General features: G+C 48.4%; 1 protein-coding gene across 1 annotated transcript in view; it reads right to left on the bottom strand.

Annotated features, from left to right (window-relative positions):
* Positions 1 to 18153, bottom strand: part of SRSF12 (serine and arginine rich splicing factor 12) — an 82846-nt gene extending 64693 nt beyond the window's left edge. The window contains exon 1 of the mRNA XM_029595425.1: positions 17793 to 18153. Within this exon, the coding sequence (XP_029451285.1) occupies positions 17793 to 17857 (65 nt within the window). The 5' untranslated portion in view covers positions 17858 to 18153. The remainder of the gene's footprint in view (positions 1 to 17792) is intronic.
* Between the last annotated feature and the right edge of the window lie 584 nt (positions 18154 to 18737).

The following is an 18737-nucleotide window of genomic DNA, read 5'->3' as shown; positions in this document are numbered from 1 at the left end:
TGCACTGTTAGCTCCAATGAAAGGTACTTCTTCTGTGTTGACAAGCCCCACGAAGAGGGGGAGGTGGTCTGAGGATACGCCAAGGGGCTTCCTGGTTCCTGCTCAACACCTCTGCGCCTTGCTCAACCCCTGAACTACAGATGATTCTGAATCAGTTGCTGCAGTTGGGGGAACTTTGTTTGAGGTGCTCCTGCTCAATACAATGTGGAGAGGGTCTGAAGAGGCCCAGCTCTGAAAGGAGGAATGACTCACTTTGACTGACCTGCAAAGTTCCTCCATCTTCCAAGCTCTGTTCCTTGGTGACATCTGACCATAGTCATAAGTTTACTAAGTCGTAATCAGATCCCAGGCATCTATGACAGATGTCATGGCCATTGGTGATGGACATCATTTGGCTACACATACAGTCCTTTAAGCTGGATATATATTGCTGTTGAAGGGCAGCAAGGCAATTCAAATGCGATTCACAACTTATAAAAGCAAAAGGGCAAAGGAGAGAGAGAGAGCGCACAGGCCTATGCAGAAGCTTGGACAAAAAAAAAAAAGAGACTCATGAGAGAGTACTCATGTGGGAATTCCCACACATGTTCAGTGGCAAAACTTTACCAAGCTAGATAGAGGTTTGTTTGGCTCTGTCGGATGACATCACCCATGTGTCATGGCTACTTCAGCTCTTCTTGTCGACGGAGAATTCTCTGTGCACATAAATCATGCTTTTTTATGTGCAGAAAAGCAAGTTTGCTTACCATAAACAATGTTTCCATAGACAGCATGATGAATTAGACATGCTGTCTGGGAGCGTGCACGCGACCAGAGTAGGCAAAGATTTTTTTAGGTAGTGACAGAGTTTTAACTCTATACGGCTGCGCGGTCGTCTTCCTGCGTGATTCCATTTTCTCCTCAGTCTCTTTGTAGCCAAGCGAGGTGTATGGTAAAAGGAGTTGAGTAGTATTAGACTGTCTAGGGAGATGGGAGGGATCGCATGGTTAATTCATCCTATCTACGGAAACACCATTTACGGTAAGCAAACTTGCTTTTTCCCGTCGATAGCAGGGCTGAATTAGCCATGCTGTCTGGGAGTTCCAAGCTCCCGGGTTGTGTCCAGGTAGTATGGCTTTTAAGTTCAGGACACCAACCCTTAGGCAGAGTAGACAGTCTCATCGATTATCAAGGGTTGACAAGACTGCGGAACCCAGTGCTGCATCTGAAGATTCTTGTTTTTCAATACAGTAGTGCGATGTGAAGGTATGAAGGGAAGACCAAGTTGCCACTTTGCATATGTCCAGTAGCGGAAGCTTTCGTAAGTGGGCAACAGAGGCTGCTGTGGCACGTATCTGGTGCGCTTTAGGCTTATTGTTTAATTTAGTGACATGTTATACAGAATTCAATGCATTGGGATAACCAACCCGCTATGGTTCTTTTGGAGATGGATTGGCTTGGGTTATTTGGATTGAAGGAGAGGAATCGTTGAGAAGGTCTGGATGGAGAATGAGTTCTCCGTTTATAATAAGCCAATGCTCTTTTACAGTCCAGCTAGTGTAGAAGTTTGTCTCAGTCATTGTGATGAGGCTTAGGTTTGAAGATTGGTAGCGTAATGGTCTGATAAATGTGAAATGCCGATACCACCTTGGGGAGAAAGGCAGGATGAGGCCAAAGAATGACCTTGTTGTGGTAAAATTCTAAATAAGGGGAATAGTGAACCAAGGCTTGCAGCTCACTGACCCTCCTTGCCGATGTGACAGCCATTAGGAAAACAGTCTACCAGGTTAGGTATTTTATGTGACATGAGTCTAAAGGTTCAAATGGAGACACCATTAGTTGTTCTAGGATGACTTTGAGATCCCATGGTATAGGTGCTTTGTCACCGGCAGTTGTAAATGTAGCATGCCCTGCATGAATCTGGAGACCAAGGGGTGATTAGAAATGGGAAGGCCATTATGACAGTGATGAAAGGCTGCAATGGCACCGATATGTACTTGAACTGAAATGGTCGCTAGACCAGCTTGGTAGAGTGTATGGAGATAGTCCAGCAGCTGTGTAATTGTAGATGAGAAAGGATCCAGTTTCCGTGGTTTGCACCATTCCGTGTAATGATGCCATTTCCCTGCTTAGTTACATCTGGTGGAAGGCTTCCTGGACGCAATTAGAATATCTTCCAGTTGTGAAGGAAGGCCCAGGTGATTCAATATTTGCCTTTCAACCTCCACCGTTAGATGGAGGGATTGATGCATCAGATGGAGGAGGGAGCCTTCGTCCTGCATTAGCAACGTTTGGTGGGTGCCCAGTGGAATTTGTGGGAGTATGGAAAGTCGAATGAGATACACATATTATGGTTGTCTCGGCCATGCCAGAGCTTTGAGAATCATGTCCGCTATATCTTGAATACATTTCTGAATTGTCCTTAATATTAGTGGAATGGGAGGGTAGGCATAGAGCAAGCCCTCCGTCCAATGAATGAGGAAGGCATCTGGAGTGTAACGAAGTTTGCTGCGGTAGATGGAGCAAAAGGTTTGCATTTGTCGATTGTTTTCTGTGGCAAAGAGATCGATTGTCGGGAAGCCCCAGCGTTGAAAAATGTTCAGAACCACCTCCTGATTTAAAGTCCATTCATGTGGGTGAAAAACCCTGCTCAGACTTTGTCCAGACCTGGCAGGTAAGTGGCTTGAAGCGATACTTTGTTCGCATTCGCCCAAAGCAGAATTCGAAGAGCTTCTCGACAGTGTTTATGTAGAACATGGTGACCTGGTTGCCCGTGTACACCAGGAGGCGTTTCCCTTGAACCTGAGACTAGAATGTTTGTAGTGCTTTCCAGATTGCACAAATTTCCAGGAGGTTGATCTGGTATGTTGACTCTTGGAAAGACCAGAGACCTTGAGTTTTTAGATTGGTCAGATGGGCTCCCCATCCCTTCCTGGAGGCATCCGCCTTGAGAGTTAGCTGATGTGGAGGCAACCGAAAAGGAGCTCCTAAGGACAGGTTGGTGGGAGTAAGCCACCACTGAATGTCCGTGCGCATCGGTGTGGTACGTCTTATCCTGGAGGAGAGGGGTTGCAGGACCTGTGACCATTGAGTTTTGAGGCCCCATTGTAAACGGCACATGTGTAGTCTCGAGTAGGGAACCACATGGATAGCTGCCGCCAAGTAACCTAATAGTTGGAGGACTTGACCTGCCGATGCCCAAGATTGATTGCATAGCCTTTGTGCTAGGTAGGAGAGAGTTTGAATCCTGTCTTGTGGAAGGTAGGCTCTCTCTTCCACTGTGTTGATGAGAGCTCCAATGAACTGCATTGTTTGGGTCGGTTGCAGATTTGATTTCTCGTAATTAGGAAACCCAATGTCTGAAGACAGTTGATTGTTTGCACCGTGTGTGCTCGTAGAGTGGTCTGATCCGAGGTCACTAATAGCCAGTCGACCAGAGAGGGAAAGATCTGGATTGATAGTTGTTTGAGGTGAGCCACTACCACCCCTAAACGTTTTGTGAATACTCTCAGGCTGAAGACAGGCCAAAGTGTAGAACCTTGTATTGTTAGTGCCTGTTCTGAGCTCGAAAACAAAGGTAGCGCCACGAAGAAGGGTGCATGGGTATATGGGAGTAAGCATCCTTCAGGTTTATGGAACATAGCCCATCGTTGGGTGGTAGGAGGGGTAGGATGCTCTTGAGAGAGGACACCTTGATCTTTTCCTTTTGGATGGATTTGTTGAGGTTCCGTAAATCTAAGATGGGACGAAGGTCCCTGGACTTTTTTGGAATGAGAAATTAATGGGAGTAAAATCCCTGATTTTGTTGTGACAGTGGAATTCTTTGAATGGATCTTTGGATCCATAGATTCTTTATTTCTTCCAGGAGATATGGTGAATGGGTGAATGTACTTCAGAGAGGAGGTACATGGGAAAGGGATGGAAGATTCATAAAATTCAGTCGATAACCTTCTCTGATGTCTAGCACCCAATGATCTGTGGTGATTGCCTCCCAATTGGTATAGAAATGTTGTAGGCAACCTCCTATGAATGGTGGTGGAGGTAGCTTGGGATAGCTCAAAAAACTGGTGTCTGCTTCTGAGCTGTTGTTCTTTGTTTTTGTGGTCGCTGTTGATGAGAGCGCCGCACGATTGGTGAGGCGGAGATTGGAATCTTTGTTGAGTATAGTGCTGTGAACGTTAAGTATTAAAAGGTTTGAAAGGTGCCCTTGGATAGGATTTTCTCCTAAAAGAAGGGTAACATTTCCTGGAGGATGTATGCGGATCGGCTGGAGATGTCAGGGATAGTACAGCAGTATTTTGTTCTTTTAGATGAGTTACAGTTTCTCCAAATTTATCTCCAAACAAATTATCCCCCATACAGGGGATATCTGCCAACTTGTCGTGAATGTCTTCCCGAATTGCGCTTGCTCTTAACCAAGCCATTCGTCGGGTCACTACAGCTGTCACAGAAGATCTTGCGGAAGACTTGGACTCGTAAACAGACCTGAGCAAATGACAACCTTCTTCCATGTCTGTGAAGGGCTGTGGTATGGTGTTATCAGAGGCTAAACAGATAGGGCGCAGTTTCTGAAGACATTCAAACAAGTATTGGATTACATAAAATTGGGTGATGTTGAATTTTGGTTAACATTGAGGAATGGTAAACTTTACGGCCGAAGTCATCCATAGACTTATGGTCCTTCCCTGGGGGTGAGTTGGCATGAAGTTTTGATCGCTTTGCTTTTGACAGTGCAGACTCTACAACAATAGAGTTTTTTGTGAGGCAACTGGGCAAAATCATAGATTGCTGAATTCCGCATATGGTATTTAAGGTCTGTTTTTCTAGATGCGGCTACAGTGGAAAAAGGTTTCTCCCACATTTTGTGAAGTACTGCATCCAAAACCGAATGAGGGGGCAGAGCTGTTGGTTCTGGTGGCATCTGGAAAATGTTTAGTATACCAAGAACCTCTGACCTGGGATCTAGAACCTTCCCTGTCTCTACGTTTAGTAGGGTTCCCACCTGCTCTAATAAGGTTCTGGCAGACCTTCTGGAGGGTCGGAAGGCATGCCAATGAAGGAACTTGGTGAAGATGTTGTCAACTGAAAATCCGGGCTATCTGGACGAGTTGGAATTGGAGATGATACGGGTGGCTGAGTCGGTTGTGTAGGACTCTGTGATGCCAGTGGTGAAGGTTGAGAAGTCCTTGGAGGCTGGGGGTGTAGATTGCAGATCCTGAAAACCTGTATTCAGCGCTAGTGAAATCTGTAGCATGGCTTTGGATGCTAGATGTTCTGCCTGAGGCTGTGATGGAATTGGTGTGAGGAAGTGCCGCTAAAAGAAAGTCTTGAGGCGTTGTCGATGACTTATGCCGTTTTGGAAGAGGCGTCCCTATTTGAGGGGAATATGGTCTACTACGTGATGCTGATGACCAATCTAAGTTAGAACCCCCACTGAGTGAAGGCGCTCTAGAGCAGTGGTCCCCAACCCTGTCCTGGGGGCCCACCAGCCAGTTGGGTTTTCAGGATAGCCACAATGAATATGCATGAGAGAAAATTTGCATGTCATGGAGGCAGTGCATGCAAATTTTCTGTCATGCATATTCATTGTGGCTATCCTGAAAACCCAACTGGCTGGTGGGCCCCCAGGACAGGGTTGGAGACCACTGCTCTAGAGGACTCAGAATCGAAGAGGAGCCCTACTTCCACGTCGGAATCTGCATTTGGTTGTTTTGATGTGAGAGAAAGACCAGACATTCCTGAGTGTGTAGAACAGGGGTGGGCAGTTCTGGTCCTCGAGGGCCACAAACCAATCTGGTTTTCAGGATATCCCTAATGAATATGCATGAGAGAGATTTGCATGCACTATGCCTCAGTTGTATGCAAATCTATGTCATGCATATTCATTAGGATATCCTAAAACCTCGACAGGTTTGTGGCCCTCGAGGACTGGAATTGCCCACCCCTGGTGTAGAAGGAGCTTTAAGTATAAGTTTTGTCTTCCCTGTCTTCTTTGGGTGTTGTTTCTGCCCCTGAAGCAGCGACTACTTCGAAGAAAGCGTCGTGTGCGTCGGGGTTTGAGCCTGGAGTGAGGAATGCATTGTGTCCTTCACTGGCGTCGAGTGCTTCATCCACTTCCCGGGCGTCAATGCGCCGTGCATCAATGCGCCGTGCTTCGATGATGCGCCATGCTTCAGGTGCATCAAAACCTTTCAGCGCTCCGTATGCTCCACTGCGTCGTGTGTCGATATTTTTGGACGCTTTGACTTTTCATGCTCCACTGTCTTTGACGCCAAGGAGCAGGGGTAAACGGGAACAGGTCCCGGTGTCCTCATCGGCTCATGAGGGGGTTTGAGAGTCGAGGCCTTAACTCTTTTCCCCGGCTCTGGCAGTTTGTCAAACCTGGCCATGGTGCTCTGACCGGCGCTAAGATGGTCCCCCGGCTCCAACAAAGCGGCTCACTTGGATGGCATCTTCTTGTGTTTTTTTGCCAGTCCCGGCGAAGATTGGGTCGAAGGCACCCATAAACGCGCTATTTTCTCCGCGTGTTGTCTCTGGGCCTGGGGGACATACGACCACAATCTCGACACGAGGCTTGGTCGTGGTCCGGGCCCAGGCATATATAACAGTAGTTAAAGTCCATCTGTTATGGACATAACTTTCCCACATTGGCAGTATTTAAAACCTGACGGCTTAGGTGCCATCACTGCCAAAAAAAGGGTCCAAAAAGATTTGACAAAAATTTGAAAAAACTGAGACGAGGAGAGAGAGAAAACCCCGCATGCTATCAGCTCGCGGGGGAAAAAAAAAAGAGACCAAGGAGAAAGCAGAATCGCATGGGAAGACGACAGCACAGCCATACAGAGTTAAAACTGACACTACCTAAGAAAAACTCCACCTACTCTGGTCACGTGCATGCTCCCAGACAACATGGCTAATTCAGCCCTGCTATCGACAGGAAAAATAATTTTATACACAAGCATGACCTCTGTGCACATTTTTGGGTTAGCATGGTTTCTTTTTTTTTAAACTCCTGATGCAGTAAGCTATTAGCTTACTGCATCAGGAATTTTTTTTTTTTTTTTAAAACCATGTGGCCCTCAAGGACTGTTAAAACCATGCAGAGTTTCAGCATAATTTAATGCATAGCTTATTACATCAGCCTTTGTTTCTACTATCATTGACCCACCTGCATGGAAGTGCAGCAATGCTGCATATGCTCACTAGAAATGGAAGGAAAACACAGGCAACTCAGCCTAAAGGTTCTAAGTTTTACGTTCAGAAGCCTAAAACTGATTTTCTTTCAGCAAATCATGCCATTTTTGCTGTTCCAAATTTCATTATGTTACTAATCAAATTCATTAAGACCACAGTACAATATTCCTTTCTGTTCTTTTTAACTCCCACATCCATTCTAAAATTTAGAGAGCACCACTGTTTTGTGCCTGAAGCAGGCACTTAATGGTTTCCAGCGTCACTTTTTCTGTAAGGATCTGTGACTAGGAATGTTGTTGAGACAATTTGTAACTGTTGGAATATTTTTTGTACTTGTCTACATTTGAGTGCTCTCCAGCATGATACAGTTTATATCATACAGCTAAATATTCCATAACTGCTTTAGGAAAAATGTATGGTGGGTCTTACTGGAGAGTTTTTCAGTATTTGCCTTAGACATTCTTTTATATGCATAATTAAAATGGACAATTTTTTTTTTATTTTACAAATAATGCACTTCAGCATCCATATACTTGAAGTTATGGTAAATGAGCAGAAGCAAAGGTTGAAGCTTTCATTTTCTGCGTTACTACCATAGGTTTCAAATTTGTGCTAATTATGGTTATTTAGACAAACATTCACAGACGGAATTGGATAACCTAATCCCTTAAGACTCACTCCCTGTAACAACCATGCTCTTTAAATCCTCCTCACCCCATCTTACCTATTACACCATCTCTCTTCTAATTTTGTCTTGTATTATTTATTTTTCTACTCCTCTATTGCCCTTGAACCTTTCCTTTCCTTTTTATACCTAACCAGCTCACCTTTGAATAAATTGCTCTAACACACCCCTACAATGTTACTCTTAAATTATTTCCCTAATTAACTAATATCACTTGTTAAATCTCAGCAAGACCGATTTGTAAGTCTTTCTCTTTTAAATCTGTTCAACTTCTGCTTTTGCCGAAATGTTAATTGTTATCTATATTTATGTGCGTTATGAACACGTTTTATGTATGAAGTTGTTTTTCCACTGTAAACCGGAGTGAAGGCATTCTGCTATTCTTCGGTATAAAAAAGAAACTAAATAAAAAAACTAAAATAAATAATTATTTGGGTCTGCTACCATGTGTCCAATATATGTGCACATATTTCTTTAGTAAATTATTAAAATTCATGTTTTACCTTCTAAGTTGACGTGGGGGGGGGGGGGTCTTGTACCCTTAAATGTAATCATAATTAAGCATTTATGATACCACTAGGACACTGAAGAACCTGTTATGCGCATTTTACCCTAACTACAAGTGGCATTTTAAGATGTGTGATAGAACCAGTCTAACTTCCTTTTAATTCATCTTTTCATTGTTGGCTCAAGGCGAATTACATTCAGGTACTGTAGGTATTTCCTTGTCCCCAGAGGCTCACAATCTAGGTTTATACCTGAGGCAAGGGAGAGTGAAGTGACTTGCAAGAAAATTATTCCTTACCTGCTAATTTTCGTTCCTGTAGTACCATGGATCATTCCAGACTGTGGGTTATGTTCCCTGTCCAGCAGATGGAGTTAGAACCAAAAATTCCCAGGGGAGGACCTATATAGCCACGCCTCCCTCGCCTCAATCCTCAGTAACTGGACTAGCAAAGCCAAGACTAGAAGAGACAGAACCAGAGGAATCAATTAATCTCAAAAATAGAGAAAAAATAACAGCTGTAAGTGACAGCAAGTAACTTGTACTCAAAAAACTGTAACTGAGAACTTGCAAACAGCACTGTGTTCAAAGACACAGCTCGCAATAACTAGAGATACAGAGTGAAAATATTGTGAAGACAGGAAAGCAGGGATGGCCCACAAAGAACCCCCAAAACCAGGGAGGGGTCTGGAATGATCCATGGTACTACAGGAACGAAAATTAGCAGGTAAGGAATAATTTTCTTTTCCCTGTACATACCAGGATCATTCCAGACTGTGGGATGTACCAAAGCTTCCCCATCATGGGTGAGTCTCCAAGCTGACCGTGAGTTGGTGCGCGAATGTCTAGACGAAAATGTCTTGCGAAAGTGTGGAGAGACTTCCATGTGGCCGCCCTACAGATTTCCTGAGAAGAAACTGCAGAACTTTCCGCCCACGACGTCGCTTGAGCGCGGAGAGAATGCGCCTTAACAGCTAAAGGTGGAGACTTACCCACTCCGATGTATGCGGCTATAATCGCTCCTTTCAGCCAGCGAGCGATTGATTGTTTGGATGCCATGCAACCCTTCCTGGGTCCCGACCAAAGGACAAACAAATGATCGGAGAGTCGAAATTCATTAGTGACCTCCAAATAATGTATCAAAGAACGTCGGACATCCAACCGACGCAGGTCAGAAGAATCAGAGGATAAAAATGACGGAAGCTCTATCGATTGGTTGAGATGGAAAGTCGAGACCACCTTCGGCAGAAAAGATGGAACCGTCCGCAGGGATACTCCCCCTGGCGTGAAACGAAGGTATGGCTCCCTACATGATAGAGCTTGTAGTTCAGAGATCCGACGTGCTGAGCTGATTGCCACCAGGAAGATGGTCTTATGGGTGACATCCTTGAGTGTGGCCGAAGTCAGAGGCTCAAAAGGCGGTGCACATAGAGCCCGGAGTACCAAATTGAGATTCCAAGAAGGACAAGGTGGTCTAATTGGAGGCTTCAAGTGTTTTACCCCCTTTAGAAAACGTAGGATATCTGGATGTGAGGCCAGAAGCTCCCTGTCATTACTACGTAGGAAGGCTCCCAACGCCGCCACCTGCACACGAAGAGAATTATAGGCAAGGCCCAAATCCAGACCAGCCTGTAGGAAGGAAAGCACATGCGTCACCGAGGCCTGCGTTGGTAGAATCGATTTTGACTCGCACCATTCCTCAAAAACCTTCCATACTCTGACATAAGTAACCGACGTGGATGTCTTCCTAGCTTTCAGGAGCGTGGAGATGACAGATTCTGGATATCCGCGCCGTCTCAATTGACGCCTCTCAAAAGCCAAGCCGCAAGACAGAAGCGTTCTGCCTCCTTGAAAAATATTGGTCCTTGGCGAAGAAGACGTGGCAGATGACTGAGCCGAAGAGGGCCGTCTACTGCCAGATTGAGAAGATCTGCAAACCATGGTCGACGAGGCCACTCTGGTGCAACTAGGATCACCGGAGCTTGATGCGTCTCTATCCGTCGGATAAACTTGCCCACTAGAGGCCACGGAGGAAAGACATACAGGAGACACTGTCTAGGCCAGGGAAGAACCAGCGCGTCGACTCCTTCTGCGCCGTGCTCTCGCCTGCGGCTGAAGAACCAGGCGGCCTTTGCATTTGTCGCGGTTGCCATTAGATCCACATGGGGTCTCCCCCAACGCTGTACTATCCTTGGCATTGCGCCCTCCGAGAGTTCCCACTCTCCGGGATCCAGGTGTTGTCGACTGAGAAAATCTGCCTGAACGTTGTCCACGCCCGCTATGTGCGAAGCCGCTAGCCGCTGTAAGTGTAGCTCCGCCCATGTCATCAACTCGGTCTCCAACGAGACTAGATGGCTTCTGGTGCCCCCCTGGCGATTTATGTACGCCACTGTGGTTGCATTGTCCGAAAGAATCCGAACCGCTCGACTGCGTACCAGTGGGTAGAACCCCTGCAGTGCTAGACGGACTGCTCTGGTCTCCAGCCGATTGATGGGCCAAGTGGACTGTTCCATCGTCCATCGGCCTTGGAGAGACCTGTCCTGACAGACCGCCCCCCAGCCGGTGAGACTGGCATCCGTGGTGACGACCACCCAATCCGGGTTCTGTAGAGACACTCCCTGAGCTAATTGTTGAGGGTCCAGCCACCACTGTAAGCTGAGCAAGACAACATCCGGGATGGGCAGTACTGCTTGAAAATCTCTCGACACTGGGTTCCATCGCGAAAGCAGAGACCTCTGGGGAGGCCTGAGATGAGCGAAGGCCCACGGAACCAAATCGATTGTTGAGGCCATGGTTCCCAGTACCTGGAGATAATACCACGCCGTGGGAGCAACAAGTGCCATGAACCGTGTTACCTGAGCACGCAGAGCCCGAGCTCTGTCCGGGTGCAGAAATACCTTGGCTCGGCTGGTGTCGAAGTGTGCTCCCAGAAAATCCAGCGATTGGGACGGTATCAGTTTGCTCTTTGAGAAATTGACGATCCATCCCAGAGACTGAAGAAGCTGTACTACCCTGTCTACAGCACGGTAACCCTGCGTCCTCGACTTCGCCCGAATGAGCCAGTCGTCTAGATAGGGATGTACAAGGATACCCTCCTTGCGGAGCGCCGCTGCCACCACTACCATGATCTTGGTGAAGACATGCGGAGCCGTCGCCAGACCAAAAGGGAGAGCACGAAACTGAAAATGCTGTCCCAAAATCTTGAAGCGTAAGAAGCGCTGATGATGGTGATGGATCGGGATGTGAAGGTATGCCTCTGTAAGGTCCAAAGAGGCCAAGAATTCTCCCGGATGCACGGCTGCTAACACTGAACGGAGCGTTTCCATACGAAAACGAGGAACTCGAGACACTTGTTGACCGTCTTGAGATCTAGGATAGGTCGAAAAGTGCCCTCTTTCTTGGGAACCACGAAGTAGATTGAATAATGACCTTTTCCCAGTTCGGAGGTCGCTACCGGTACTATCGCCCCCAGCTGTAGCAGACGATCGAGTGTCGGACTGCTAATTGTTTGAGACGGGAACCGCAAGGAGAAAACAGAAAACGATCTTGGGGTTCGTGTACAAAATCTAATACGTAGCCTTGTCTTAAGATGTCCAGCACCCATTGATCCGACGTAATTTGGGCCCACTCCTTGTAAAAGAGAGTAAGGCGACCCCCCAGGTGGGGGATCCCCTCTTGGGTCCTTCTGGCATCATTGTGAAGCCGTCGAGGAAGGACCTGCCCCTTGAGTATCCTTACTGTGGCGGCGCCCTCAAAAGGACCGGTTCCAGGTGTGTGATCGTGTAGAAGGAGCCCGAGGTGTCTGCTGTCTAGTAGGACGCGACCTCCGTTGATTCCGGTACCTATTTCTGGAGGAATAAAAAGATCTAGAAGAACGTAGACGATCTTCTGGTAGCTTGTGCACCGCATTCTCATTAAGAGATTTGATGATCTGATCCAAATCTTCCCCAAATAGGCACCTACCCTTGAAAGGAAGGGAACTCAGGCGCGTCTTAGACGAAGCATCTGCCGCCCAGGTGCGTAGCCACAAAAGACGATGAGCGGACACCGCCGCCACCATGGAACGAGCGAGGACCCTTAACAGATCATAAAAGGCATCAGCTCCATAGGCAACCACCGCTTCAAGTCTATCAGCCTGAATAGTCTCTGCCTGTGGCAAAGATTGGGAAGTGAGAAGCTGTTGTACCCAACGCAGAGCTGCTCGCTGTGCTAGGGAACTGCAGATAGCAGCCCTCATCCCCAACGCTGAGACTTCGAAGATACGCTTGAGGTAAACCTCGAGCTTGCGATCCTGGACATCCTTCAACGCCATCCCGCCCGTGACCGGGATGGTAGTATGTTTCGTGACCGTGGATACCGCTGAATCAACAGCAGGAACCTTAAGAATCTCCAAGAAATCAGTGGGGAGAGGGTATAACTTTTCCATGGCTCGACCGACTCGAAGATTGGCCTCAGGAGTATCCCACTCCCTTGAAATCAATTGCAAGATGTTGTGATGCGTGGGAAAAGCTTTTGCTAGAGGTCGTAAGCCCACTAGGAGAGGATCCCCTTTCTTAATCTTCGGATCCTGAGCCACAGGATCCGGAGGAGGGTCAATGTCCATTTCCTGGAGGATGTGGGGGATGAGATCATCCAAATCCGCTGCTTGAAAAACACGGAGGACCCTCGGGTCGTCACCTTCTACCTGGGCCGCCAGGGAGGGATCATCCGCATCTGGATCTTGCCATGGATCCCCCGACGGTTGTTGCAGCGGTATAGGAATCACGGGGGGGGGGGGCTGAGTGGACCCCGCACCCCCTGTGGGCAAAGAAGCCCTCCCTAAGGGAGGGTCTGCCGTCGAAAGCTGTGTCAAGCAGGCCAGTTTGGGGGAGGGGGACCCCAAATTCCAAGATTCGGATCCCTGCTCTGAAAAAATGCCTTGTGCATTAAAACAATGAATTCTGGCGAAAAAGTGGGAAGTGCTGATGAGGGGCCCCCCGAGACGTCGTCCCCTTGCCTGCCCTGGTCCGTTGCGCTCCGAAACTCCATACTGTTAGAGGAAACCTGGAGAGGAGCGTCGACGTCCTCCTCAGAGAGAGCTGCCTCCGAGTCAGCTGAGAAAATGGCCGCCGTTCCTGCCCTGAGGGGAAACTGAGCATGCCGCTTCCTGCCAGCGCGGTCCGACTCTCCTCCAAGCTGCCTACCAGGTAAGCCATACTCCCCCTCAGGAAAAGCTGAAGAAAATCCCTCTGAGGTCTGCTGAAGCACGTGCCGAGCTCCGGAGTCGTTCAGCAATTTTTGAATCGCGGCAGGAGGGAGGGGGAGGGGCAGCTGCGGAGCGCGGCAACAACTGAAGCGGCGAATTAATAAAACTCTTCGGCTTCCGGACCCCTCACCGTCCCCAAGAGACCGTCGGGGAAAAACGCCGTCCCGACGGTGAGCAGCTCCGGGGAATGGGTCGTCGCAGAGCTGCAGGGCGGGAACTCCAATCACTCCCTGAAAGGGAGGAGGGGAAAAGGAAAACTCCGGGGCTAGGGGGAGCGGTCGGCACTACAGACTTTCACCTCTCATAAATTCCTATTCCTACCAACGACTAAATGAAATAAAAATAACACTTACCACACTCTAGCCAGGCAAGGAAGAGGAAAAAACAAAGAGATAGGAAGAGAGAAATAAAGTGACAGGCAAAAAACACAGCCTGTCAGCAAGTTCCTGACTGGAAAACAGTGTCTCTCTTTGAACGGATTGGTCCTGTCAGAACACTACAGAACCTATCCCTTAGAAGAAAACCTTTATCTAATATTATTTAATTGATTCCTCAAAGAGAAAATAAAACTAGAAAAGTGCTGGGGACCACCGTGTCCCCTGCTCAATCTGCTGGAGTTAGAACTATACTGAGGATTGAGGCGAGGGAGGCGTGGCTATATAGGTCCTCCCCTGGGAATTTTTGGTTCTAACTCCATCTGCTGGACAGGGAACATAACCCACAGTCTGGAATGATCCTGGTACGTACAGGGAACTAAGGTTACAAGGAGCTTCAGTGGGATGTCTGGTTCTAAACACTAGGCTACTCCTCCACTCTGCTTTGTTTTTATAAACTTGGAGGTGCAGCAAATGGAGAAAGAGGAAGTCATGGTTTAAACCCCACTTCTACCATTAACATGCCTTGTAACCTTGGGTAAGAGCCATCACCCTCCTATCAGGTACAAACTTAAGGCCTGATTTACTAAGTATTTTCCCCATAAACAGAATGGGAAAAAAGCCTTAGAAAATCAGGCACAGACAGACAGATGCAATAACCTGTGCATGTAGAGCCTGTACTTTAATGCATAGGTTAACTTTTTTTTTAAACTCTCAATGCAGTAAGCTGTTATGTTAATGCACTGGGAGTTAAATTATGCAGTTAGAACAGACTGAATGCACACTAACTCGGGAGGGAAGCGCTAAACAGGAGAGAGCGTACAGAAACATAGCTTTTCTTGTGCGCCTGATTTACAGGTCGATACAGTTATGCCATGTTAGAAAGAGTGCGGCAGTGCCAGGCGCACCCTCGTTCCCCGCACGCACAGTTCTCTTCACCTACCGCTTGATACTCTCTTCAAATTGCATGCAAATGCATGCCGCGTCTGCGGTTAGGCCCGCGCAACCCATTTTACTGTATAGAGCGCCTATACAGTCTCCTGGGTGCGCGGGCCTAACGCTTCACAGCCACGCTGGTATCTGTCATTTCAAATGTCATTTCTAATGACATTTGAAATGACAGGTACCAGGAAGTGGACAGTTATGTTCTCCGATGCTCGGCAAACTTTCCCCCAGCCCCCGCTCACCTGCCCTGGCCGCATCCGGTCTCCGGTGCAGCCCCAGTCCTGTCCCCTCCTCCCGAAGCAAAAAAAAACAACCGAAAATGTAGCAAGAGAGCGAGGGGAGAGACGGGCAATCCTAGGCTCGGGCCTGCTAGTCCCTTCTCCTCTCCTCCCGAAGCAGGGCGCGAAAAGCAGCCTTGCTCCAGGAGGAGGGGGGGGGCAGTTTAAAGCGACTAAGCAACTTACTTTTGCAGCCCCCCCCCCCTCCGGACATCGGCGACGACCGCGGCTCCAGCCTCCAGCTGTCAGACAGACGCATCGCACGTGTGAAAGCGGCCCCTATGCGTGCAATTGGCTGCTCAAGACGTGACGTCACGACGTTTGGCGTCACGGCATGTGACGTCACGTCTTGAGCAGCCAATTGCACACATAGGGGCCGCTTTCACACGTGCGATGCGTCTGTCTGACAGCTGGAGGCTGGAAGCAGGAGCCGTGGTCGTCGCCGATGTCCGGAGGGGGGGGGGCTGCAAAAGTAAGTTGCTTCGTCGCTTTAAACTGCCCCCCCCCTCCTCCTGGAGCAAGGCTGCTTTTCGCGCCCTGCTTCAGGAGGAGAGGAGAAGGGACTAGCAGGCCCGAGCCTAGGATTGCCCGGTCGACGTCGCTGATGTCCGGAGGGGGGGCTGCAAAAGTAAGTCGCTTCGTCGCTTTAAACTGCCCCCCCCCCCTCCTCCCGGAGCAAGGCTGCTTTTCACGCCCTGCTTCGGGAGGAGAGAACAAGGGACTGGCAGGCCCGAGCGTAGGATTGCCGGTCTCTCCCCTCGCTCTCTTGCTACTTTTTTTTCGGGTTTGTTTGTTTTTTTTTTTTTGCTTCGGGAGGAGGGGACAGGACTGGGGCTGCACCGGAGACCGGACGCAGCCAGGGCAGGTGAGCGGGGGCTGGGGGAAAGTTTGCCGTTTACCCTTACCCCTGCCTCTAACGCTGGGGTAAGGGTAGGCGGTAAGTTAGCAGGGTAAACGCGTGGCAAAACGGCAGGGTAAAAAAGCGATAGTCGGGGCGCGCGTTACTGTATGGGAGGGAATAGCTAATTCGCTCCTTTACATTTATTATACATGCAGCGGGCAGAAGGGGTCACCCGGGGATTTTAAGAGGCGGTAGGGATGAGTTAAAGGGGATAGTGTATCGCGGGAAGGGCTAACGCGGCCGGAAAGTGAGTAGAAGGCGAGTTAGGAGCAGGGTAACCGCGGTTGCACTTTACTGTATCGATCTGTTAGAAGCATATCTTTTAATTGTATAGCTGGCTTATGTGGCCATGGTTAGACACTGTTGAGCCTCTGCTGTTTGTCCTTGCAGGTAGGGGGGCGGATCCAGTGTTAGAAACTTTATGCCACCTCTGACCAGGTGTTAAGTTTCTAGTGTTAAGAAAATATGTGCTCAGCTAGCACAGCTCGCTGCATTGGGAGGAAATGCTTAATACCTTCATTTCTATGAAATTTCCAAGCAAGAGCATTGAGCTGAGCACACATTTTTTAAATGCACATTCAAGCCGATGCAATATCCACACAGGAAAAATGGGCACTCATCATTGAGCACCTGTTTTCGTAATGCATACCCAGCCACCTCTCCCAGGAGCGTGATGCAGTAGGCAAATGCATAAAACGGAGGCGCTAGGGTAAACTGTGCATCCCTAGTGCCTCCTTGGCATCATGCGTCCAGAAGTGGCTGTGTGTAAGTTAGAAAAAACGGACGCTCAATACAGTGTATGATATTAAGGCAGAAGAAACACAGAAAAGTATTTTCTGCTTTTTAGTTCAGCTTCTGGTGCTCATCAAAACTTAACACAAGCTCCAGAGCTGGCGTTAATTTTTGAAGGTTAACATGTGCGTCTCAGGCATGTGGTTATTTTTTACCTCAGAGGTAATAACCTCATCAACATGGCATTCACATATGATGCACACTATTAGCTATACCTTGGTTTGGACACGCATATCCCCTTTTTATATCAGGGGTTTTTGATGCACATCCAAAACACACGACCAACCGCGGGTTAACCTGGGCGAAAGACTGAGTGCACAGTATTGCCTCGGCCTGATTGTATGCAAGTAGAACTTCCTGCATAGGAAATAATGTTTACCTGCAGAAAATATGCGTTTAAGTATATGAGCTTAAGTGTAGGTTAAACCGTGCATTCAGCTGAAAATACTTTATTGCATGGGCCTGTTAGGGCAGCTAAATACCTACTACACCCGTTTGCGAAGGATTGAGGTAGAAATAGGAAAAAGGTGATAAAGAATGAGAAAATGAATAAGAAATTGTCAGAGACCAACACAAGCACCATGCAGCCCGAAGTAGGTAGGCGCCACATGTTAACAACTGCAAGAACGTTAGCCCCTTAGTCTTCGCGCTATAGGCCTCCATCTCCTACCCTCTCCCAATCTATTCTGCAACCAAGGCTCTGTATCCTTAATCAAACTCTTCTCCATCCCGTTCCCTCAGCAGCCTCCTCCTCCTCCCCCCATCTTCTCCGCTGCTTTCCATCCACACATCCCCCCCACCCTCTCCAATTTCCTCTTATGTAGCCCCTCCGCAGGCCTCAGGACTCCCACAGCGCGCTCGCCAATCCTCTTTCCCCTCTTTATTTTTCCTCACCTGGTGCCATCGCCCACATTTCTGACGAAAAGAGACGTGTTCGGGGGCCGAGAATAGCGAGACATTGCCGCTGGCGGTTACCAAAGACGCTAACCAGACGTTAAAAACCGCCAGCACGGAATACAAAGAAGGCTCGCAGCTCCAGCACGCGCCCGCAGCAATTCGATGATAGAAGGGCGTTCGTGCGGCCTTTAGGAGGAGCGGGCAGCCGAGCGAAAAGGCGACTCTTCGAACAAAAGATGAAGAAAGACTCCCGTCACACGATAACCTGTCGCCCGAGACCGCTTACTGCCGCCAAACTCCAACGGAACAAAATGTCGGAAGAACGAGGGGCGCGCATGCGTCGCACGCGATGATATCATACGCTGCCTTTAGGTTCGTCGTTTCCCTGGAGAGCGGGCGCCTGTAGTTTGGGCCTTTCTAGAGCTGCCGCGATAGGATTCAGATCCCTATGGAAAAGACAAGGCCGATTTGTAAGTGGCAGGTGTTTGCTCCCCCGGTAGCGTGGTGCCCAGGCTTGGCGCTACCGGGAGTGTACACCGTGCAACTGCACAGGCGGTGGCGGCAGAGAAGAGGAAGAGGGTCGCCGGTGGACCCCATCCCACCGGCGGGCGGGCGGGCGGGCGTGGGCAGGAGGAAAGGACCAATAGGTCCGTGGCCCAGATCTTTGAACGACCCTGGTTTAGTGCACACCGCAGTGTGAAAACCCAACCGCTATCCCTTATGGATAAACCTTTTAGAACTAGGGTTCGGAGGAGTCTTTCTGTGATTATTCTGTTGGATTTTTCCTTAGCTACTTAATTATCAGATCCTTTTGAAAAGGCTGATAGAATCTGCCTTGTAGGACATAGTCCACAGGTTTTTTTTTCATATCTTACAGACTTGAGTCTAACATGTGGTTTCAGGGCCTTTGTCATCAGCTTTTTTCTCTCCACCAAGTGGTGC

Source organism: Rhinatrema bivittatum, chromosome 3 (genome assembly GCF_901001135.1).
Source record: "Rhinatrema bivittatum chromosome 3, aRhiBiv1.1, whole genome shotgun sequence".
Taxonomy (NCBI): Eukaryota; Metazoa; Chordata; class Amphibia; order Gymnophiona; family Rhinatrematidae; genus Rhinatrema; species Rhinatrema bivittatum.
Note: the sequence above shows the minus strand (reverse complement) of the source record. Positions and strands in the feature narration are given on the sequence as shown.